The sequence below is a fragment of the Narcine bancroftii genome, chromosome 3 (assembly GCF_036971445.1).
Source record: "Narcine bancroftii isolate sNarBan1 chromosome 3, sNarBan1.hap1, whole genome shotgun sequence".
Lineage (NCBI taxonomy): Eukaryota > Metazoa > Chordata > Chondrichthyes > Torpediniformes > Narcinidae > Narcine > Narcine bancroftii.
Window position 1 is genome coordinate 233953370 of NC_091471.1, and position 21102 is coordinate 233974471.

Sequence of the window (21102 nt, forward strand, 5' to 3'; positions counted from 1 at the left end):
TCAGTGGTTCTCAACCTTTTCCTTTCCACTCAGAGACCACTTAAAGTAATCCCTCTGCCACCGGTGCTCTGTGATTAGTAAGGGGTTGCTTCAGGTGGTCTGTGGATGGGAAGAAAAAGTTTGAAAACCACTCTTTCAATCATCTCTCATTGACTCGTGATGTGCACGGTTCCAGAACCTCAAAGGAAATGGACCAATGACCATTTTTCTCAAGCCAAATATTTCAGTAAACAATTGAGTCTAGAGCAGTGGTTCTCACCCTTCCCTTCCCTCCCACAGACCACCTTAAGCAATCCCTGACTAATCACAGAGCACTGATGGCATCAGAATGACTTCAAGTAGTCTGTGAGTGAAAAGAAAAAGGTTGAGAACCACTGCTGGAGCTAAAAAAGTTTCTCCTCCTCTCTGCTTTAACTGGGTCCCTTCTCATTCGAAGACCGCGCCCTCTTGTCCTGGATTCATCCGTCCAGGGAAACATCTTATTTGCATTGACTCTGTCTGATCCTTGCAGCATTCGAGAGTGAGATCCCCTCTCATCCTTCGATACTCCAATGAATCCAGTCCGAGAGCCACTAAACGTTTCTCATATGTTAGCCCCTGCATTCCAGGAATCGTCCTGATAAACCTTCTCTGGACTCTCTCCAACATCAGTACATCCATTCGAAGATCAGGGGTCCCAAACTGCACACAGTTCTCCAGATGAGGCCCCATTGAGCCTCATCAACCCCTCTTTACCCTTAGACACTATTCCACTTGAAATGAATGCCAACAGAGCATTCCCCTTCTGTACTGCCGATCCAACCTGGAGGGGCACCTTTAGGGTATCCTGCACAAGGACCCCCACATCCCAAATTTTGAATTTTCTCTCCATCCAAATGATAATCTGCCTGTTTAGTTCCTCCTGCAGAATGTGGTGGACACTTAAAGAAGACTTGACTATGGACTACTTTAAATTGTAGGGGAGAGTGGTGGGCACATAAAGAAGAGATATTAACCCATTTGAAAATTACACTCCAAGTTTGTGTCTGTAAATGTTGAGTATCCATACAAATGAACACATGTTATCAATCGACAGCAGTCCCAACTAAACCGCATACTTTTATTATTTTTCAATTTATGATGATTTTTCCACTCACGATGGGTTTGTTGGAACACAGCGCCATTATAAGAAGAGGTGCATGGGCCAACCTCAAGCAGATTAATAGTTCAGCATGCACCAGATGGGCCGAAGTGTATGCTGCAGTGCTCTACAGTTTGACTGAGGATATGGCTGAACAGAGCATCAACTAAAGGTCTCTTCATTCAGGGACTCGTCCTTCTTCCCTTGATACCTATGAAAAGTGGCTAGCACAATGATGGACTCAACACACTGCTGGGCAACTTCTCTTATAACTGCAGGGTTACAGGTTATGGTACTGATGAGAAATGTATGATTAAATAGTGAAGAGCATCGACTCTTCCTCATGAGATGGCTGCCCTAGCGATTGACAATGGCAGGATATAAACAGGTGAAGTGTCCCACTGACCTGTGACCATTACAAGAACCGCTGGGCTGGAGGGGGAACGTAGCCATCGACCGAAGACCTGCGTCATCAACACACACGTGTAGTTTCCCACCATGCTTTCATTCACGTCTGTGACGTGATATGTGAAAAATCTGCGGATCCCAGTGCTGTTCGCGATCGGGAGCGAGTCTCTCATCAGCTGAAAGAGGCCTGCTTCCGCTGGGTGCCGAGCAGTGCAGTTAATCTCCAGGGCGTCCCCAGGCACAAAGACTGGAAGTTTGGGGCTCTTGGACATTAGCGGGGGAGATGGAGGATCTGGAATGGGAAGAACCGCACAAGGTTTGATGGAAGGCTGATTTAAATCAACAAATTGATAAAAATGATTGGAAACAACTGTTTTAATCATAACTAATTAACTTGTTTTGTGAAAAGATACAGAACTGCAAAGGAAATAGGGCAATTACTATTTTTATCAAGCAAAATATTTCAGTAACACCTGGGTCTAGAGCAGTGGTTCTTGGCCTTCCCTTCCAATTCAACTTCAGTCTTCCCTTACTAATCAAAGAGAACCGATGGCATGGGGATTACTGAAGGGGGGAGGTGACTGGAAAGGAAAGGTTTGAAAACCATTGATTTCCACCATCTTCTGCGTCCAAACCTTGGCCGAACAGACACGAGTTGACACATTGCTCTGTGTTCTGTGACCTCGATGAGATGCAGGGGTGCAAGTTGTGGCAATGAAATGAAACGTACATTTAAACAGCACTGAGCTTCAGCTCTTCCTCGTGAGATGACGTCCAAGACCTCGCGTCACTAGTGGGGAACAGACTCCACCGGGTGAAACTGTCAGATTGGGTGGTCACAATATGACACTCACACAGCAGGGTTCAGCATAAATATATTACATTTTTAAAAATATCCCTGTCATTCGTTCTGAGATGAACATTTCTCATTGATTGACTCCTTTAACCTTCTAATGCCTTCTGGTCAGAGAAATAACATCGACAGTTCAAATCCCGTGGTTTCATCCGCACGCAAAAAAAATTAAAGGCTGTTTTTTCCGTTCCTGCCGGGGTTTTTACAGTCGCTGCTCTTGTCAAATGTTCAATATTGTTGAACCTAAAAATTAACATAATTTTGATGTAGTTCTTAAACATTTATATTATGAATTCTGAACTTCACTTTAACCTCCTAAGTAAATATAAATGTATTTGGGCTGTGCATGTGCTACGGTACTTTAAATGTGTAATCTTAATTTTGATTGCTGTTTATCACATGACAATTCCCAATACCATTAATTATCTACGAAGATTATGATTTACAAGTAACATTGTTTCATAAATCATTAAAAATGATTCTGAAACATGAGTAGTGACCCCCCATGAGTATGGTCTGGTACGGGAGGGGTGACCCAATGAGTATGGTCTGGTACGGAAGGGGAGACCCCATCAGTAGGGTCTGGTACAGTTGGGGTGACTCCATGAGTAAGGTCTGGTACGAGAGAAGAGACCCCATGAGTATGGTCTGGTACGGGAGGGGTGACCTCATGAGTAGGGTGTGGTACGGGAGGAGAGACCCCATGAGTATGGTCTTTTAAGGGAAGAGAGACCCCATGAGTAGAGTTTGGTACGGGAGGGGTGACCCCATGAGTATGGTTTTTAAGGGAGGAGAGACCCCATGAGTATGATCTGGTATGGGAGGGGTGACCCCATGTGTATGGTCTGGTACAGGAGGAGAGACCTCATGAGTATGGTCTGGTACAGGAAGGGTGACCTCATGACTATGGTCTGGTACCGGTGAGGAGACCCCATGACTATGGTCTAGTACAGGTGAGGAGACCCCATGACTATGGTCTGGTACCGGTGAGGAGACCCCGTGACTATGGTCTGGTACCAGTGAGGAGACCCCATGACTATGGACTGGTACAGGAGGGGAGACCCCAAAAGTAGCGTCTGGCATGAGAGGAGTGACCCCATGAGTAAGGTCTTGTACGGGAGTGGAGACCCCATGAGTAGGGTCTGGTACGGGAGATGAAACCACATGAGTATGGACTAGTAAGAAAGGAGAGAACCCATGTGTATGGTCTGGTACGGGAGGGGAGACCACATGAGTATGGTCAGGTACGAGAGGAGAGACCCCATGAGTATGGTATGGTACGGTAGGGGAGACCCCATGAGTATGGTTTTTAAGGGAGGAGAGACCCCATAAGTATGGTCTGGTACGGGAGGGTAAACCCCATGAGTATGGTCTGGTAAGAAAGGAGAGACCCAATGTGTATGGTCTGGTACGGGAGGGCTGACCCCATGAGTAGGGTCTGGTATGGGAGGGGAGATCCCATGAGTATGGTCTTTTAAGGGAAGAGAGACCCCATGAGTAGGGTCTGGTACGGGAGGGGTGACCCCATGAGTATGGTTTTTAAGGGAGGAGAGACCCCATGAGTATGTTCTGGTATGGGAGGGGTGACCCCATGTGTATGGTCTGGTACAGGAGGAGAGACCTCATGAGTATTGTCTGGTACAGGAAGGGGAGACCCAATGTGTATGGTCTGGTACGGGAGGGCTGACCCCATGAGTAGGGTCTGGTATGGGAGGGGAGATCCCATGAGTATTGTCTGGTATGGGACTGGACATCCCATGAGTATGGTGTGGTTCGGGAGGAAAGACCCCATGTGTAAGGTTTGATATGAAAGGGGTGACCCCATGTGTATGGTCTGGTATTGGAGTGGTGACCCCATGAGTAATGTCTGCTTCAGGACTGTTGACCCCATGAGAAAGGTCTGGTACAGGAGGAGAGACACAATGCGTATTGTCTGGTATGGGAGGGGTGATACCATGAGTCTGGTCTGGTACGGGACTGGACAACCCATGAGTATGGTGTGGTTCGGGAGGAGAGACCCCATGTGTATGGTTTGACATGGGACGGGAGACCCCATGAGTATGTTGTGGTATGGGAGAAGAGACCCCATGTGTATGATCTAGTATTGGAGGCGTATCCTCATGTGTATGGTCTGGTACGGGAGAAGACACCCCATGACTATGATCTGGTACGTGAGGGCTGACCCCATGAGTATGATCTGGTAGGGGAGGGGAGACCCCATGAGTATGATCTGGTATGGTAGGGGAGACCCCATGTGTATGGGTTGGTACGGGAGGGTAGAGCCCATGAGTATGGTCTAGTACAGGAGGAGAGACCCCATGACTAGGGTCTTGTATGGTAGGGGTGACCCCATGAGTAGGTTCAGATATGAGAAGAGAGACCCCATGAGTATGGTCTGGTACAGAAGTGGGAAAACCCATGAGTATAGTGTGGTACGAGAGGAGAGACACCATGTATATTGTCTGGTATGGGAGGGGAGACCCCAATAATATGGTCTCGTACACTATGGGAGACCCCATGAGTATGATATGGTATGGGAGGAGAGACCCCATGTATATGGTTTGGTATGGGAGGGGTGTGTTCATTTGTATGGTGTGGTACGAGAGGAGTGACACAATGAATAGGGTCTGGTATGAGAGGAGTGACCCCATGAGTAGGGACTTATACAGGAGTAGGGACCCCACGAGTGGGGTCTTGTACGGGATGAGAGACCCCACGAGTAGGGTCTTGTACTTGAGAGTAGACACCATGACTATGGCCTGGTATGGGAGGGAAGATCCAATGAGTATGGTCTTGCCTGGGAGGGGAGACCCCAAAAGTAGCGTCAGGTATGAGGGGAGTGACCCCATGAGTAAGGTCTTGTACAGAAGTATAGTCCCCATGAGTATGGTCTGGTACATGAGGGGTGACCCCATCAGCAGGGTCTTGTACGGGATGGGAGACCCCATCAGTATGATCTGGTTGGAGAGTGGTGTCCCCATGAGTAGAGTTTGGTTCTGGAGGAGGGATTAAATGTGTATTGTTTGGTACGGGAGGGGAGACCCCATGAGTACAGTCTCGTACGGAAGGGGAGACCCCATGTGTATGGGTTGGTACGGGAGGGTAGAGCCCATGAGTATGGTCTAGTACAGGAGGAGACACCCCATCACTAGGGTCTCGTGCGGGAGGGGAGAACCCATGAGTTGGGTCTCGTATGGGAGGGGAGACCCCATGCGTAGGGACTGGTATGGGACTGGACATCCAATGAGTATGGTGTGGTTCGGAAGGAGAGACCCCATGTATAAGGTTTGATACGGAAGGGGTGACCCCATGTGTATGGTCTGGTATTGGAGGGGTGACCCCATGAATAATGTCTGCTTCAGGAGTGTTGACCCCACAAGAAGGGTCTGGTACAGGAGGTGAGACACAACGTGTATTGTCTGGTATGGGAGGGGTGATACCATGAGTCTGGTCTGGTACGGGACTGGACACCCCATGAGTATGGTGTGGTTCGGGAGGAGAGACCACATGTGTATGGTTTGACATGGGACGGGAGACCCCATGAGTATGGTGTGGTATGGGAGCAGAGACCCCATGTGTATGATCTAGTATTGGAGGCGTATCCTCATGTGTATGGTCTGGTACGGGAGAAGAGACCCCATGACTATGATCTGGTACGCGAGGGCTGACCCCATGAGTAGGGTCTGGTATGGGAGGGGAAACCCCATGAGTATGATCTGGTAGGGGAGGGGAGACCCCATGAGTATGATCTGGTATGGTAGGGGAGACCCCTTGTGTATGGGTTGATACGGGAGGGTAGAGCCCATGAGTATGGTCTAGTACGGGAGGAGAGACCCCATGAAAAGGGTCTTGTATTGTTGGAGTGACCCCATGAGTAGGTTCAGATACGAGAGGAGAGACCCCATGAGTATGGTCTGGAACAGAAGTGGGAAACCCCATGAGTACGGTGTGGTACGAGAGGAGAGACACCATGTATATTGTCTGGTATGGGAGGGGAGATCCCGAGAATATGGTCTCGTACACTATGGGAGACCCCATGAGTATGATGTGGTATGGGAGGAGAGACCCATTTGTATGGTTTGGTATGGGAGGTGTGTGTTCATTTATATGATGTGGTAAGAGAGGAGTGACACAATGAATAGGGTCTGGTACGAGAGGAATGACCCCATGAGTAGGGTCTTGTACAGGAGGAGGGACCCCACGAGTAGGGTCTTGTACGGGAGGAGGGACCCCACGAGTAGGGTCTTGTACTTGAGAGTAGACAACATGACTATGACATGGTATGGGAGGGGAGATCCAATGAGTATGGTCTTGCCTGGGAGAGGAGACCCCAAAAGTAGCGTCTGGTACGAGAGGAGTGACCCCATGAGTAAGGTCTTGTACGGAAGTATAGAACCCATGAGTTTGGTCTGGTATGGTGGGGTGACCCCATCAGCAGGGTCTTGTACGGGATGGGAGACCCCATCAGTATGATCTGATTGGAGAGTGGTGTCCCCATGAGTGGAGTTTGGTTCTGGAGGAGGGATTAAATGTGTATTGTTTGGTACGGGAGGGGAGACCCCATGAATACAGTCTCGTACGTGAGGGGAGACCACATGAGTAGGGTCTCGTGCGGGAGGGGAGACACCATGAGTAGTGTCTCGTACAGGAGGGGAGAACCCATGAGTTGGGTCTTGTATGGGATGGGAGACCCCATGCGTAGGGTCTGGTTCAGGACTAGTGTCACCATGAGTCTGGTCTGGTACGGGACTGGACACCCCATGAGTATGGTGTGGTTCGGGAGGAGAGACCCCATGTGTATGGTTTGACATGTGACGGGAGACCCCATGAGTATGTTGTGGTATTGGAGAAGAGACCCCATGTGTATGATCTAGTATTAGAGGCGTATTCTCCTGTGTATGGTCTGGTACGGGAGAAGACACCCCATGACTATGATCTGGTACGCGAGGGCTGACCCCATGAGTAGGGTCTGGTTCGGGAGGGGAAACCCCATGAGTATGGTCTGGTAAGAAAGGAGAGACCCAATGTGTATGGTCTGGTACGGGAGGGCTGACCCCATGAGTAGGGTCTGGTATGGGAGGGGAGATCCCATGAGTATGGTCTTTTAAGGGAAGATAGACCCCATAAGTAGGGTCTGGTACGGGAGGGGTGACCCCATGAGTATGGTTTTTAAGGGAGGAGAGACCCCATGAGTATGGTCTGGTATGGGAGGCGTGACCCCATGTGTATGGTCTGGTACGGGAGGGGTGACCCCATGTGTATGGTCTGGTACAGGAGGAGAGACCTCATGAGTATGGTCTGGTACAGGAAGGGGAGACCCAATGTGTATGGTCTGGTACGGGACGGCTGACCCCATGAGTAGGGTCTGGTATGGGAGGGGAGATCCCATGAGTATTGTCTGGTATGGGACTGGACGTCCCATGAGTATGGTGTGGTTCGGGAGGAGAGACCCCATGTGTAAGGTTTGATATGGAAGGGGTGACCCCATGTGTATGGTCTGGTATTGGAGTGGTGACCCCATGAGTAATGTCTGCTTCAGGAGTGTTGACCCCATGAGAAAGGTCTGGTACAGGAGGAGAGACACAATGTGTATTGTCTGGTATGGGAGGGGTGATACCATGAGTCTGGTCTGGTACGGGACTGGACACCCCATGAGTATGGTGTGGTTCGGGAGGAGAGACCCCATGTGTATGGTTTGACATGGGACGGGATACCCCATGAGAATGTTGTGGTATGGGAGAAGAGACCCCATGTGTATGATCTAGTATTGGAGGCGTATCCTCATGTGTATGGTCTGGTACGGGAGAAGACACCCCATGACTATGATCTGGTACGTGAGGGCTGACCCCATGAGTATGATCTGGTATGGTAGGGGAGACCCCATGTGTATGGGTTGGTACGGGAGGGTAGAGCCCATGAGTATGGTCTAGTACAGGAGGAGAGACCCCATGACTAGGGTCTTGTATGGTAGGGGTGACCCCATGAGTAGGTTCAGATACGAGAAGAAAGACCCCATGAGTATGGTCTGTTACAGAAGTGGGAAACCCCATGAGTACAGTGTGGTACGAGAGGAGAGACACCATGTGTATTGTCTGGTATGGGAGGGGAGACCCCAAGAATATGGTCTCGTACACTATGGGAGACCCCATGTGTATGATGTGGTATGGGAGGAGAGACCCCATGTGTATGGTTTGGTATGGGAGGGGTGTGTTCATTTGTATGGTGTGGTACGAGAGGAGTGACACAACGAATAGGGTCTGGTACGAGAGGAGTGACCCCATGAGTAGGGACTTGTACAGGAGGAGGGACCCCACGAGTGGGGTCTTGTACGGGAGGAGAGACCCCACGAGTAGGGTCTTGTACTTGAGAGTAGACACCATGACTATGGCCTGGTATGGGAGGAAAGATCCAATGAGTATGGTCTTGCCTGGGAGGGGAGACCCCAAAAGTAGCGTCAGGTATGAGGGGAGTGACCCCATGAGTAAGGTCTTGTACAGAAGTATAGTCCCCATGAGTATGGTCTGGTACATGAGGGGTGACCCCATCAGCAGGGTCTTGTACGGGATGGGAGACCCCATCAGTATGATCTGGTTGGAGAGTGGTGTCCCCATGTGTAGAGTTTGGTTCTGGAGGAGGGATTAAATGTGTACTGTTTGGTACGGGAGGGGAGACCCCATGAGTACAGTCTCGTACGGAAGGGGAGACCCCATGAGTCTGGGTTGGTACGGGAGGGTAGAGCCCATGAGTATGGTCTAGTACAGGAGGAGAGACCCCATGACTAGGGTCTCGTGCGGGAGTGGAGAACCCATGAGTTGGGTTTCGTATGGGAGGGGAGACCCCATGCGTAGGGACTGGTATGGGACTGGACATCCCATGAGTATGGTGTGGTTCGGGAGGAGAGACCCCATGTATAAGGTTTGATACGGAAGGGGTGACCCCATGTGTATGGTCTGGTATTGGAGGGGTGACCCCATGAATAATGTCTGCTTCAGGAATGTTAACCCCACGAGAAGGGACTGGTACAGGAGGTGAGACACAACGTGTATTATCTGGTATGGGAGGGGTGATACCATGAGTCTGGTCTGGTACGGGACTGGACACCCCATGAGTATGGTGTGGTTCGGGAGGAGAGACCACATGTGTATGGTTTGACATAGGACGGGAGACCCCATGAGTATGGTGTGGTATGGGAGCAGAGACTCCATGTGTATGATCTAGTATTGGAGGCGTATCCTCATGTGTATGGTCTGGTATGGGAGAAGAGACCCCATGACTATGATCTCGTGCGCGAGGGCTGACCCCATGAGTAGGGTCTGGTATGGGAGGGGAAACCCCATGAGTATGATCTGGTAGGGGAGGGGAGACCCCATGAGTATGATCTGGTATGGTAGGGGAGACCCCATGTGTATGGGTTGATACGGTAGGGTAGAGCCCATGAGTATGGTCTAGTACGGGAGGAGAGACCCCATGAAAAGGGTCTTGTATTGTAGGAGTGACCCCATGAGTAGGTTCAGATACGAGAGGAGAGACCCCATGAGTATGGTCTGGTACAGAAGTGGGAAACCCCATGAGTACGGTGTGGTACGAGAGGAGAGACACCATGTATATTGTCTGTTATGGGAGGGGAGACCCCAAGAATATGGTCTCGTACACTATGGGAGACCCCATGAGTATGATGTGGTATGGGAGGAGAGACCCCATTTGTATGGTTTGGTATGGGAGGTGTGTGTTCATTTATATGGTGTGGTACGAGAGGAGTGACACAATGAATAGGGTCTGGTACGAGAGGAATGACCCCATGAGTAGGGTCTTGTACAGGAGGAGGGACCCCACGAGTAGGGTCTTGTACTTGAGAGTAGACACCATGACTATGACCTGGTATTGGAGGGGAGATCCAATGAGTATGGTCTTGCCTGGGAGGGGAGACCCCAAAAGTAGCGTCTGGTACGAGAGGAGTGACTACATGAGTAAGGTCTTGTACGGAAGTATAGACCCCATGAGTTTGGTCTGGTACGGAGGGGAGACCACATGAGTAGGGTCTCGTGCGGGATGGGAGACACCATGAGTAGTGTCTCGTACAGGAGGGGAGAACCCATGAGTTGGGTCTTGTATGGGATGGGAGACCCCATGCGTAGGGTCTGGTTCAGGACTGGTGTCACCATGAGTCTGGTCTGGTACGGGACTGGACACCCCATGAGTATGGTGTGGTTCGGGAGGAGTGACCCCATGTGTATGGTTTGACATGGGACGGGAGACCCCATGAGTATGTTGTGGTATGGGAGAAGAGACCCCATGTGTATGATCTAGTATTAGAGGCGTATCCTCATGTGTATGGTCTGGTACAGGAGGAGAGACCTCATGAGTATGGTCTGGTACAGGAAGGGGAGACCCAATGTGTATGGTCTGGTACGGGACGGCTGACCCTATGAGTAGGGTCTGGTATGGGAGGGGAGATCCCATGAGTATTGTCTGGTATGGGACTGGACGTCCCATGAGTATGGTGTGGTTCGGGAGGAGAGACCCCATGTGTAAGGTTTGATATGGAAGGGGTGACCCCATGTGTATGGTCTGGTATTGGAGTGGTGACCCCATGAGTAATGTCTGCTTCAGGAGTGTTGACCCCATGAGAAAGGTCTGGTACAGGAGGAGAGACACAATGTGTATTGTCTGGTATGGGAGGGGTGATACCATGAGTCTGGTCTGGTACGGGACTGGACACCCCATGAGTATGGTGTGGTTCGGGAGGAGAGACCCCATGTGTATGGTTTGACATGGGATGGGATACCCCATGAGAATGTTGTGGTATGGGAGAAGAGACCCCATGTGTATGATCTAGTATTGGAGGCGTATCCTCATGTGTATGGTCTGGTACGGGAGAAGACACCCCATGACTATGATCTGGTACGTGAGGGCTGACCCCATGAGTATGATCTGGTATGGTAGGGGAGACCCCATGTGTATGGGTTGGTACGGGAGGGTAGAGCCCATGAGTATGGTCTAGTACAGGAGGAGAGACCCCATGACTAGGGTCTTGTATGGTAGGGGTGACCCCATGAGTAGGTTCAGATACGAGAAGAAAGACCCCATGAGTATGGTCTGTTACAGAAGTGGGAAACCCCATGAGTACAGTGTGGTACGAGAGGAGAGACACCATGTGTATTGTCTGGTATGGGAGGGGAGACCCCATGAATATGGTCTCGTACACTATGGGAGACCCCATGAGTATGATGTGGTATGGGAGGAGAGACCCCATGTGTATGGTTTGGTATGGGAGGGGTGTGTTCATTTGTATGGTGTGGTACGAGAGGAGTGACACAACGAATAGGGTCTGGTACGAGAGGAGTGACCCCATGAGTAGGGACTTGTACAGGAGGAGGGACCCCACGAGTGGGGTCTTGTACGGGAGGAGAGACCCCACGAGTAGGGACTTGTACTTGAGAGTAGACACCATGACTATGGCCTGGTATGGGAGGAAAGATCCAATGAGTATGGTCTTGCCTGGGAGGGGAGACCCCAAAAGTAGCGTCAGGTATGAGGGGAGTGACCCCATGAGTAAGGTCTTGTACAGAAGTATAGTCCCCATGAGTATGGTCTGGTACATGAGGGGTGACCCCATCAGCAGGGTCTTGTACGGGATGGGAGACCCCATCAGTATGATCTGGTTGGAGAGTGGTGTCCCCATGTGTAGAGTTTGGTTCTGGAGGAGGGATTAAATGTGTACTGTTTGGTACGGGAGGGGAGACCCCATGAGTACAGTCTCGTACGGAAGGGGAGACCCCATGAGTCTGGGTTGGTACGGGAGGGTAGAGCCCATGAGTATGGTCTAGTACAGGAGGAGAGACCCCATGACTAGGGTCTCGTGCGGGAGTGGAGAACCCATGAGTTGGGTCTCGTATGGGAGGGGAGACCCCATGCGTAGGGACTGGTATGGGACTGGACATCCCATGAGTATGGTGTGGTTCGGGAGGAGAGACCCCATGTATAAGGTTTGATACGGAAGGGGTGACCCCATGTGTATGGTCTGGTATTGGAGGGGTGACCCCATGAATAATGTCTGCTTCAGGAATGTTAACCCCACGAGAAGGGACTGGTACAGGAGGTGAGACACAACGTGTATTATCTGGTATGGGAGGGGTGATACCATGAGTCTGGTCTGGTACGGGACTGGACACCCCATGAGTATGGTGTGGTTCGGGAGGAGAGACCACATGTGTATGGTTTGACATAGGACGGGAGACCCCATGAGTATGGTGTGGTATGGGAGCAGAGACTCCATGTGTATGATCTAGTATTGGAGGCGTATCCTCATGTGTATGGTCTGGTATGGGAGAAGAGACCCCATGACTATGATCTGGTGCGCGAGGGCTGACCCCATGAGTAGGGTCTGGTATGGGAGGGGAAACCCCATGAGTATGATCTGGTAGGGGAGGGGAGACCCCATGAGTATGATCTGGTATGGTAGGGGAGACCCCATGTGTATGGGTTGATACGGTAGGGTAGAGCCCATGAGTATGGTCTAGTACGGGAGGAGAGACCCCATGAAAAGGGTCTTGTATTGTAGGAGTGACCCCATGAGTAGGTTCAGATACGAGAGGAGAGACCCCATGAGTATGGCCTGGTACAGAAGTGGGAAACCCCATGAGTATGGTGTGGTACGAGAGGAGAGACACCATGTATATTGTCTGTTATGGGAGGGGAGACCCCAAGAATATGGTCTCGTACACTATGGGAGACCCCATGAGTATGATGTGGTATGGGAGGAGAGACCCCATTTGTATGGTTTGGTATGGGAGGTGTGTGTTCATTTATATGGTGTGGTACGAGAGGAGTGACACAATGAATAGGGTCTGGTACGAGAGGAATGACCCCATGAGTAGGGTCTTGTACAGGAGGAGGGACCCCACGAGTAGGGTCTTGTACTTGAGAGTAGACACCATGACTATGACCTGGTATGGGAGGGGAGATCCAATGAGTATGGTCTTGCCTGGGAGGGGAGACCCCAAAAGTAGCGTCTGGTACGAGAGGAGTGACCACATGAGTAAGGTCTTGTACGGAAGTATAGACCCCATGAGTCTGGTCTGGTACGGGACTGGACACCCCATGAGTATGGTGTGGTATGGGAGCAGAGACTCCATGTGTATGATCTAGTATTGGAGGCGTATCCTCATGTGTATGGTCTGGTATGGGAGAAGAGACCCCATGACTATGATCTGGTGCGCGAGGGCTGACCCCATGAGTAGGGTCTGGTATGGGAGGGGAAACCCCATGAGTATGATCTGGTAGGGGAGGGGAGACCCCATGAGTATGATCTGGTATGGTAGGGGAGACCCCATGTGTATGGGTTGATACGGTAGGGTAGAGCCCATGAGTATGGTCTAGTACGGGAGGAGAGACCCCATGAAAAGGGTCTTGTATTGTAGGAGTGACCCCATGAGTAGGTTCAGATACGAGAGGAGAGACCCCATGAGTATGGCCTGGTACAGAAGTGGGAAACCCCATGAGTATGGTGTGGTACGAGAGGAGAGACACCATGTATATTGTCTGTTATGGGAGGGGAGACCCCAAGAATATGGTCTCGTACACTATGGGAGACCCCATGAGTATGATGTGGTATGGGAGGAGAGACCCCATTTGTATGGTTTGGTATGGGAGGTGTGTGTTCATTTATATGGTGTGGTACGAGAGGAGTGACACAATGAATAGGGTCTGGTACGAGAGGAATGACCCCATGAGTAGGGTCTTGTACAGGAGGAGGGACCCCACGAGTAGGGTCTTGTACTTGAGAGTAGACACCATGACTATGACCTGGTATGGGAGGGGAGATCCAATGAGTATGGTCTTGCCTGGGAGGGGAGACCCCAAAAGTAGCGTCTGGTACGAGAGGAGTGACCACATGAGTAAGGTCTTGTACGGAAGTATAGACCCCATGAGTTTGGTCTGGTACGGAGGGGTGACCCCATCAGCAGGGTCTTGTACGGGATGGGAGACCCCATCAGTATGATCTGATTGGAGAGTGGTGTCCCCATGAGTGGAGTTTGGTTCTGGAGGAGGGATTAAATGTGTATTGTTTGGTACGGGAGGGATACCACATGAGTATGATCTGGTAGGGGAGGGGAGACCCCATGAGTATGATCTGGTATGGTAGGGGAGACCCCATGTGTATGGGTTGATACGGTAGGGTAGAGCCCATGAGTATGGTCTAGTACGGGAGGAGAGACCCCATGAAAAGGGTCTTGTATTGTAGGAGTGACCCCATGAGTAGGTTCAGATACGAGAGGAGAGACCCCATGAGTATGGTCTGGTACAGAAGTGGGAAACCCCATGAGTACGGTTTGGTATGAGAGGAGAGACACCATGTATATTGTCTGGTATGGGAGGGGAGACCCCAAGAATATGGTCTCGTACACTATGGGAGACCCCATGAGTATGATGTGGTATGGGAGGAGAGACCCCATTTGTATGGTTTGGTATGGGAGGTGTGTGTTCATTTATATGGTGTGGTACGAGAGGAGTGACACAATGAATAGGGTCTGGTACGAGAGGAATGACCCCATGAGTAGGGTCTTGTACAGGAGGAGGGACCCCACGAGTAGGGTCTTGTACTTGAGAGTAGACACCATGACTATGACCTGGTATGGGAGGGGAGATCCAATGAGTATGGTCTTGCCTGGGAGGGGAGACCCCAAAAGTAGCGTCTGGTACGAGAGGAGTGACCACATGAGTAAGGTCTTGTACGGAAGTATAGACCCCATGAGTTTGGTCTGGTACGGAGGGGTGACCCCATCAGCAGGGTCTTGTACGGGATGGGAGACCCCATCAGTATGATCTGATTGGAGAGTGGTGTCCCCATGAGTGGAGTTTGGTTCTGGAGGAGGGATTAAATGTGTATTGTTTGGTACGGGAGGGGAGACCACATGAGTAGGGTCTCGTGCGGGATGGGAGACACCATGAGTAGTGTCTCGTACAGGAGGGGAGAACCCATGAGTTGGGTCTTGTATGGGATGGGAGACCCCATGCGTAGGGTCTGGTTCAGGACTGGTGTCACCATGAGTCTGGTCTGGTACGGGACTGGACACCCCATGAGTATGGTGTGGTTCGGGAGGAGAGACCCCATGTGTATGGTTTGACATGGGACGGGAGACCCCATGAGTATGTTGTGGTATGGGAGAAGAGACCCCATGTGTATGATCTAGTATTAGAGGCGTATCCTCATGTGTATGGTCTGGTACGGGAGAAGACACCCCATGACTATGATCTGGTACGCGAGGGCTGACCCCATGAGTAGGGTCTGGTTCGGGAGGGGAAACCCAATGAGTATGGTCTGGTAAGAAAGAGGAGACCCCATGTGTATGGTCTGTTACGGGAGGAATGATCCCATGTGTATGGTCTGGTACGGGAGGGGTGTCCTCATGTTTATGGTATGGTAAGGGAGCGGTGACCACATGTATACGGTATGGTATTGGATTGGTCACCCCGTGTGTACGGTCTGGTCTGGGACAGGAGGCACCATATGTACATCTGTTACGGGACTAGTGAATCCATACTTTACCGCACTGAGTGACCCCAACCCTAGTGTCCCACGGAATCCTATCGATGGGCAACGGAAGGAAATATACAGGTGAATTGTCCCACTGACCTGTGACAATTACATGAACCACTGGGCTGGCAGAGGAACGTAGCCATCGACCGGAGACCTGCGTCATCAACTCGCAGGCGTAGTTGCCCTCCATGTCTTGTCTCAAGTCTCCAACGCGATATGTGAAAAGTCTCTGGTTCCCGGTGCTGTTGGCGATCGGGAGTGAGTCTCTCGTCAGCTGAAAGAGGCCAGCTTCCGCTGGGTGCCGAGCGGTGCAGTTAATCTCCAGGGCCTCCCCGGGTAAAAAAATCGGAAGGTCAGGGCTCTTGGAGATTAGCGGGGAAGACGGAGGATCTGGAATGGGAAGAACCGCACAAGGTTTGACAGGAGGTTGATTTAAAGCAACGAATTGATGAAAATGATTGCAAACATCTGTTTTAATCGGAACTAATTAGCTCGTGATGTGAAAAGATACAGAACTGCAAAGGAAATGGGCCAATAACCATTTTTATCAACCAAAATATTTCAGTAACACCTGGGTCAAGAGCAGTGGTTCTCGGCCTTCCCTTCTCACCACTGTCCACCATCTGTCTTCCCTTACTAATCGCAGAGAACCGATGGCATGGTTAATCCTGAAGGGTGGATGTGAGTGGAAAGGAAAGGTCTGAAAACCACTGATTACGACCATCTTCCGCATCCAAACCTTCGCCGAACAGACACAAGGGGACACATTGCTCTGTGTTCTGTGACCTCGATGAGATGCAGGGGTGCAAGTTGTGGCAATGAAATGAAACGTACATTTAAACAGCACTGAGCTTCAGCTCTTCCTCGTGAGATGATGTCCAAGACCTCGCGTCTTGTGGGGAACAGACTCCACCGGGTGAAACCATCAGATTGGGTGGTCACAATATGACACTCACACAGCAGGGTTCCAGCATCAATATATTACATTTTTAAAAATATCCCTGTCATTTGTTCTGAGATGAACATTTCTCATTGATTGACTACTTTAACCTTTTAATGCCCTCTGGTGAGAGAAATAACATCGACACTTAAAATCACGTGCTTTCATCTGCTCGCAAAAAAAATTAGGGGATTTTACACTCGCTGCTCTTGTCAAATGTTCAATAAAGTTCCATGTAAAAATTAAGATGATATTGGTATAGTTCTTCAACATTTTTATTACGAATGCGATTCGTCTCTCACCGAATTATCACTCGAACCTCATGAAACAAGGAAAATGTGAATAGATTTGGGCAGCGTGTATGTTATTGCAATATGAAGGTGTAATTTTAATGTTGCTGGCTGTTTATCCATGACATTCTGTGATCCACAGGAATTACAATTTACAAGCAACAAAGGGTCAAAACTCATCACAAAGGTTAGAGGAACGAGACTAGAGATCACATGAGAATTGTGTGGTAGAGGAGGAGAGACCCCATGATTATGTTGTGGTACAAGAGGAGTGACACAATGAATAGGGTCTGGTATGAGAGGAGTGGCCCCATGAGTAAGGTCTTGTACGGGAGTGGAGACCCCATAAGTATGGTCTGGTACGGGAGGGGAAACCCCATGAGTATGGTCTGGTAAGAAAGGGGAGACCCAATGTGTATGGTCTGGTACGGGAGGGCTGACCCCATGAGTAGGGTCTGGTATGGGAGGGGAGACCCCAAGAATATGGTCTCGTACACTATGGGAGACCCCATGAGTATGATGTGGTAAGGGAGGAGAGACCCCATTTGTATGGTTTGGTATGGGAGGGGTGTGTTCATTTGTATGGTGTGGTACGAGAGGAGTGACACGATGAATAGGGTCAGGTACGAGAGCAATGACCCCATGAGTAGGGTCTTGTACAGGAGGAGGGACCCCACGTGTAGGGTCTTGTACGGGAGGAGGGACCCGATGAGTAGGGTCTTGTACTTGAGAGTAGACACCATGACTATGGCCTGGTATGGGAGGGGAGATCCAATGAGTATGGTCTTGCCTGGGAGGGGAGACCCCAAAAGTAGCGTCTGGTACGAGACGAGTGACCCCATGAGTAAGGTCTTGTACGGAAGTATAGACCCCATGAGTTTGGTCTGGTACAGGAGGTGTGACTCCATCAGCAGGGTCTTGTACGGGATGGGAGACCCCATCAGTATGATCTGATTGGAGAGCGGTGTCCCCATGAGTGGAGTTTGGTTCTGGAGGAGGGATTAAATGTGTATTGTTTGGTACGGGAGGGGAGACCACATGAGTAGGGTCTCGTGCGGGAGGGGAGACACCATGAGTAGTGTCTCGTACAGGAGGGGAGACCCCATGAGTAGGGTCTCGTGCGGGAGGGGAGAACCCATGAGTTGGATCTCGTATGAGAGGGGAGACCCCATGCGTAGGGTCTGGTTCAGGACTGGTGTCACTATGAGGAGGGTCTGGTACGGGAGGAGGGACATCATGTGTGTTGTCTGGTACAGGAGGGGAGATCCCATGAGTATGGTCTTGCCTGGCAGAGGAGACCCCAAAAGTAGCGTCTGGTATGAGAGGAGTGACCCCATGAGTTAGGTCTTGTACGGAAGTATAGACCCAATGAGTATGGTCTGGTACATGAGGGGTGACCCCATCAGCAGGGTCTTGTACGGGATGGGAGACCCCATCAGTATGATCTGATTGGAGAGTGGTGTCCCCATGAGTGGAGTTTGGTTCTGGAGGAGGGATTAAATGTGTATTGTTTGGTACGGGAGGGGAGACCCCATGAGTACAGTCTCGTACGGGAGGTGAGACCCCATGAGTAGAGTCTCGTGCGGGAGGGGAGACCCCATGAGTTGTGTCTCGTACAGGAGGGGAGACTTCATGAGTAGGGTCTTGTACTGGAGGGGACACCCCATGAGTAGGGTCTATTACGGGAGGAGAGACATCATGTGTTTTGTCTGGTATGGGAGGGGAGATCCCATGAGTATCCTCTGGTATGGGACTGGACATCCCACGAGTATGGTGTGGTTCAGGAGGAGAGACCCCATGTGCATGTTTTGATATGGTCGGGAGATCCCATGAGTGTGGTGTGGTATGGGAGCAGAGACCACATGTGTATGATCTATTATGGAGGAGTGTCCTCATGTGTATGGTCTGGTATGGAAGAGACCCCATGACTATGGTCTGGTACGGGAGGGCAAACCCAATGAGTATGGTCTGGTAAGAAAGAAGAGACCCCATGTGTATGGTCTGGTACGGGAGGGCTGACCCCATGAGTAGGGTCTGGTTCGGGAGGGGAAACCCAATGAGTATGGTCTGGTAAGAAAGAGGAGACCCCATGTGTATGGTCTGGTACAGGATGTCTGACCCCATGAGTAGGATCTGGTATGAGAGGGGAGACCCCATGAGTATGGTGTGGAACAGGAAGAGAGACCCCATGTGTATGGTCAGGTACGGGAGGGGTGATCCCATGTGTATAGCCTGTTACGGGAGGGATGATCCCATGTGTATGGTCTGGTACGGGAGGGGTGTCCTCATGTTTATGGTATGATACGGGAGTGGTGACCACATGTGCACGGTATGGTATTAGATGAGTGACCCCATGAGTACCGTCTGGTTTGGGAGGGGAGACACCATAAGTACATCTGTTACGGGACTAGTGAATCCATGCTTTACCGCACTGAGTGACCCAAACACTAGTGTCCCACAGAATCCTATTGATGGACAACGGCAGGAAATATACAGGTGAATTGTCCCACTGACCTGTGACAATTACGTGAACCACTGGGCTGGCAGAGGAACGTAGCCATCGACCGGAGACCTGCGTCATCAACTCGCAAGCGTAGTTGCCCTCCATGTCTTGTCTCAAGTCTCCAACGTGATACGTGAAAAGTCTCTGGTTCCCGGTGCTGTTGGCGATCGGGAGTGAGTCTCTTGTCAGCTGAAAGAGGCCAGCTTCCGCTGGGTGCCGAGCGGTGCAGTTAATCTCCAGGGCCTCCCCGGGTAAAAAAACCGGAAGGTCAGGGCTCTTGGAGATTAGCGGGGAAGACGGAGGATCTGGAATGGGAAGAACCGCACAAGGTTTGACAGGAGGTTGATTTAAAGCAACGAATTGATGAAAATGATTGCAAACATCTGTTTTAATCGGAACTAATTGGCTCGTGATGTGAAAAGATACAGGACTGCAAAGGAAATGGGCCAATAACCATTTTTATCAAGCAAAATATTTCAATAACACCTGGGTCTAGAGCAGTGGTTCTCGGCCTTCCCTTCTCACCACAGTTCACCATCTGTCTTCCCTGACTAATCGCAGAGAACCGATGGCTTGGGGAATACTGAAGGGTGGATGTGAGTGGAAAGGAAAGATCTGAAAACCACTGATATCCACCATCTTCCGCATCCAAATCTTAGCCGAACAGACACAAGGGGACACATTGCTCTGTGTTCTCTGACCTCGATGAGATGCAGGGGTGCAAGTTGTGTCAATGAAATGAAACGTACATTTAAACAGCACTGAGCTTCAGCTCTTCCTCGTGAGATGATGTCCAAGATCTCACGTCACTTGTGGGGAGTAGACTCCACCGGGTGAAACTGTCAGATTGGGTAGTCACAGGATGACACTCACGCAGCAAGGTTCAGCATAAATATATTACATTAAAAAAAATATCCCTGACATTCGTTCTGAGATGAACATTTCTCAATGATTGACTACTTTAACCTTCTAATGCCCTCTGGTGAGGGAAATAACATCGACACTTCAAATCACGTGGTTTCATCTGCTCGCAAAAAAAATTAGGGGTTTTTACAGTCGCTGCTCTTGCCAAATGTTCAATAAAGTTCCATGTAAAAATTAAGATAATATTGGTATAGTTCTTCAACATTTTTATTACGAATGCGATTCGTCTCTCATCGAATTATCACTCGAACCTCAGGAAACAAGGAAAATGTGAATAGATTTGGGCAGCGTGTATGTTATTGCAATATGAAGGTGCAATTTTAATGTTGCTGGCTGTTTATCCATGACATTCTGTGATCCACAGGAATTACAATTTACAAGCAACAAAGGGTCAAAACTCATCACAAAGGTTAGAGGAACGAGACTAGAGATCACATGAGAATTGTGTGGTAGAGGAGGAGAGACCCCATGATTATGTTGTGGTACAAGAGGAGTGACACAATGAATAGGGTCTGGTATGAGAG

At 50.2% G+C, this 21102-nt stretch overlaps 1 protein-coding gene across 6 annotated transcripts in view; it reads right to left on the minus strand.

The window, feature by feature from the left end:
• LOC138758296 (uncharacterized) overlaps positions 1-21102 on the minus strand; it is a 153531-nt gene that overhangs the window by 15846 nt on the left and 116583 nt on the right. For 3 of the 6 annotated variants that reach the window (XM_069927002.1, XM_069927004.1, XM_069927001.1), the window contains 3 exons: positions 19666-19959; positions 16018-16311; positions 1527-1820 (listed from right to left, as the gene is read on the minus strand). In XM_069927002.1, the coding sequence (XP_069783103.1) occupies positions 1527-1820; positions 16018-16311; positions 19666-19959 (882 nt within the window). Of the gene's footprint in view, positions 1-1526; positions 1821-2259; positions 2625-16017; positions 16312-19665; positions 19960-21102 lie in introns of those variants that run through there. The other 3 variants (XM_069927006.1, XM_069927003.1, XM_069927007.1) reach the window with 3 other exon arrangements.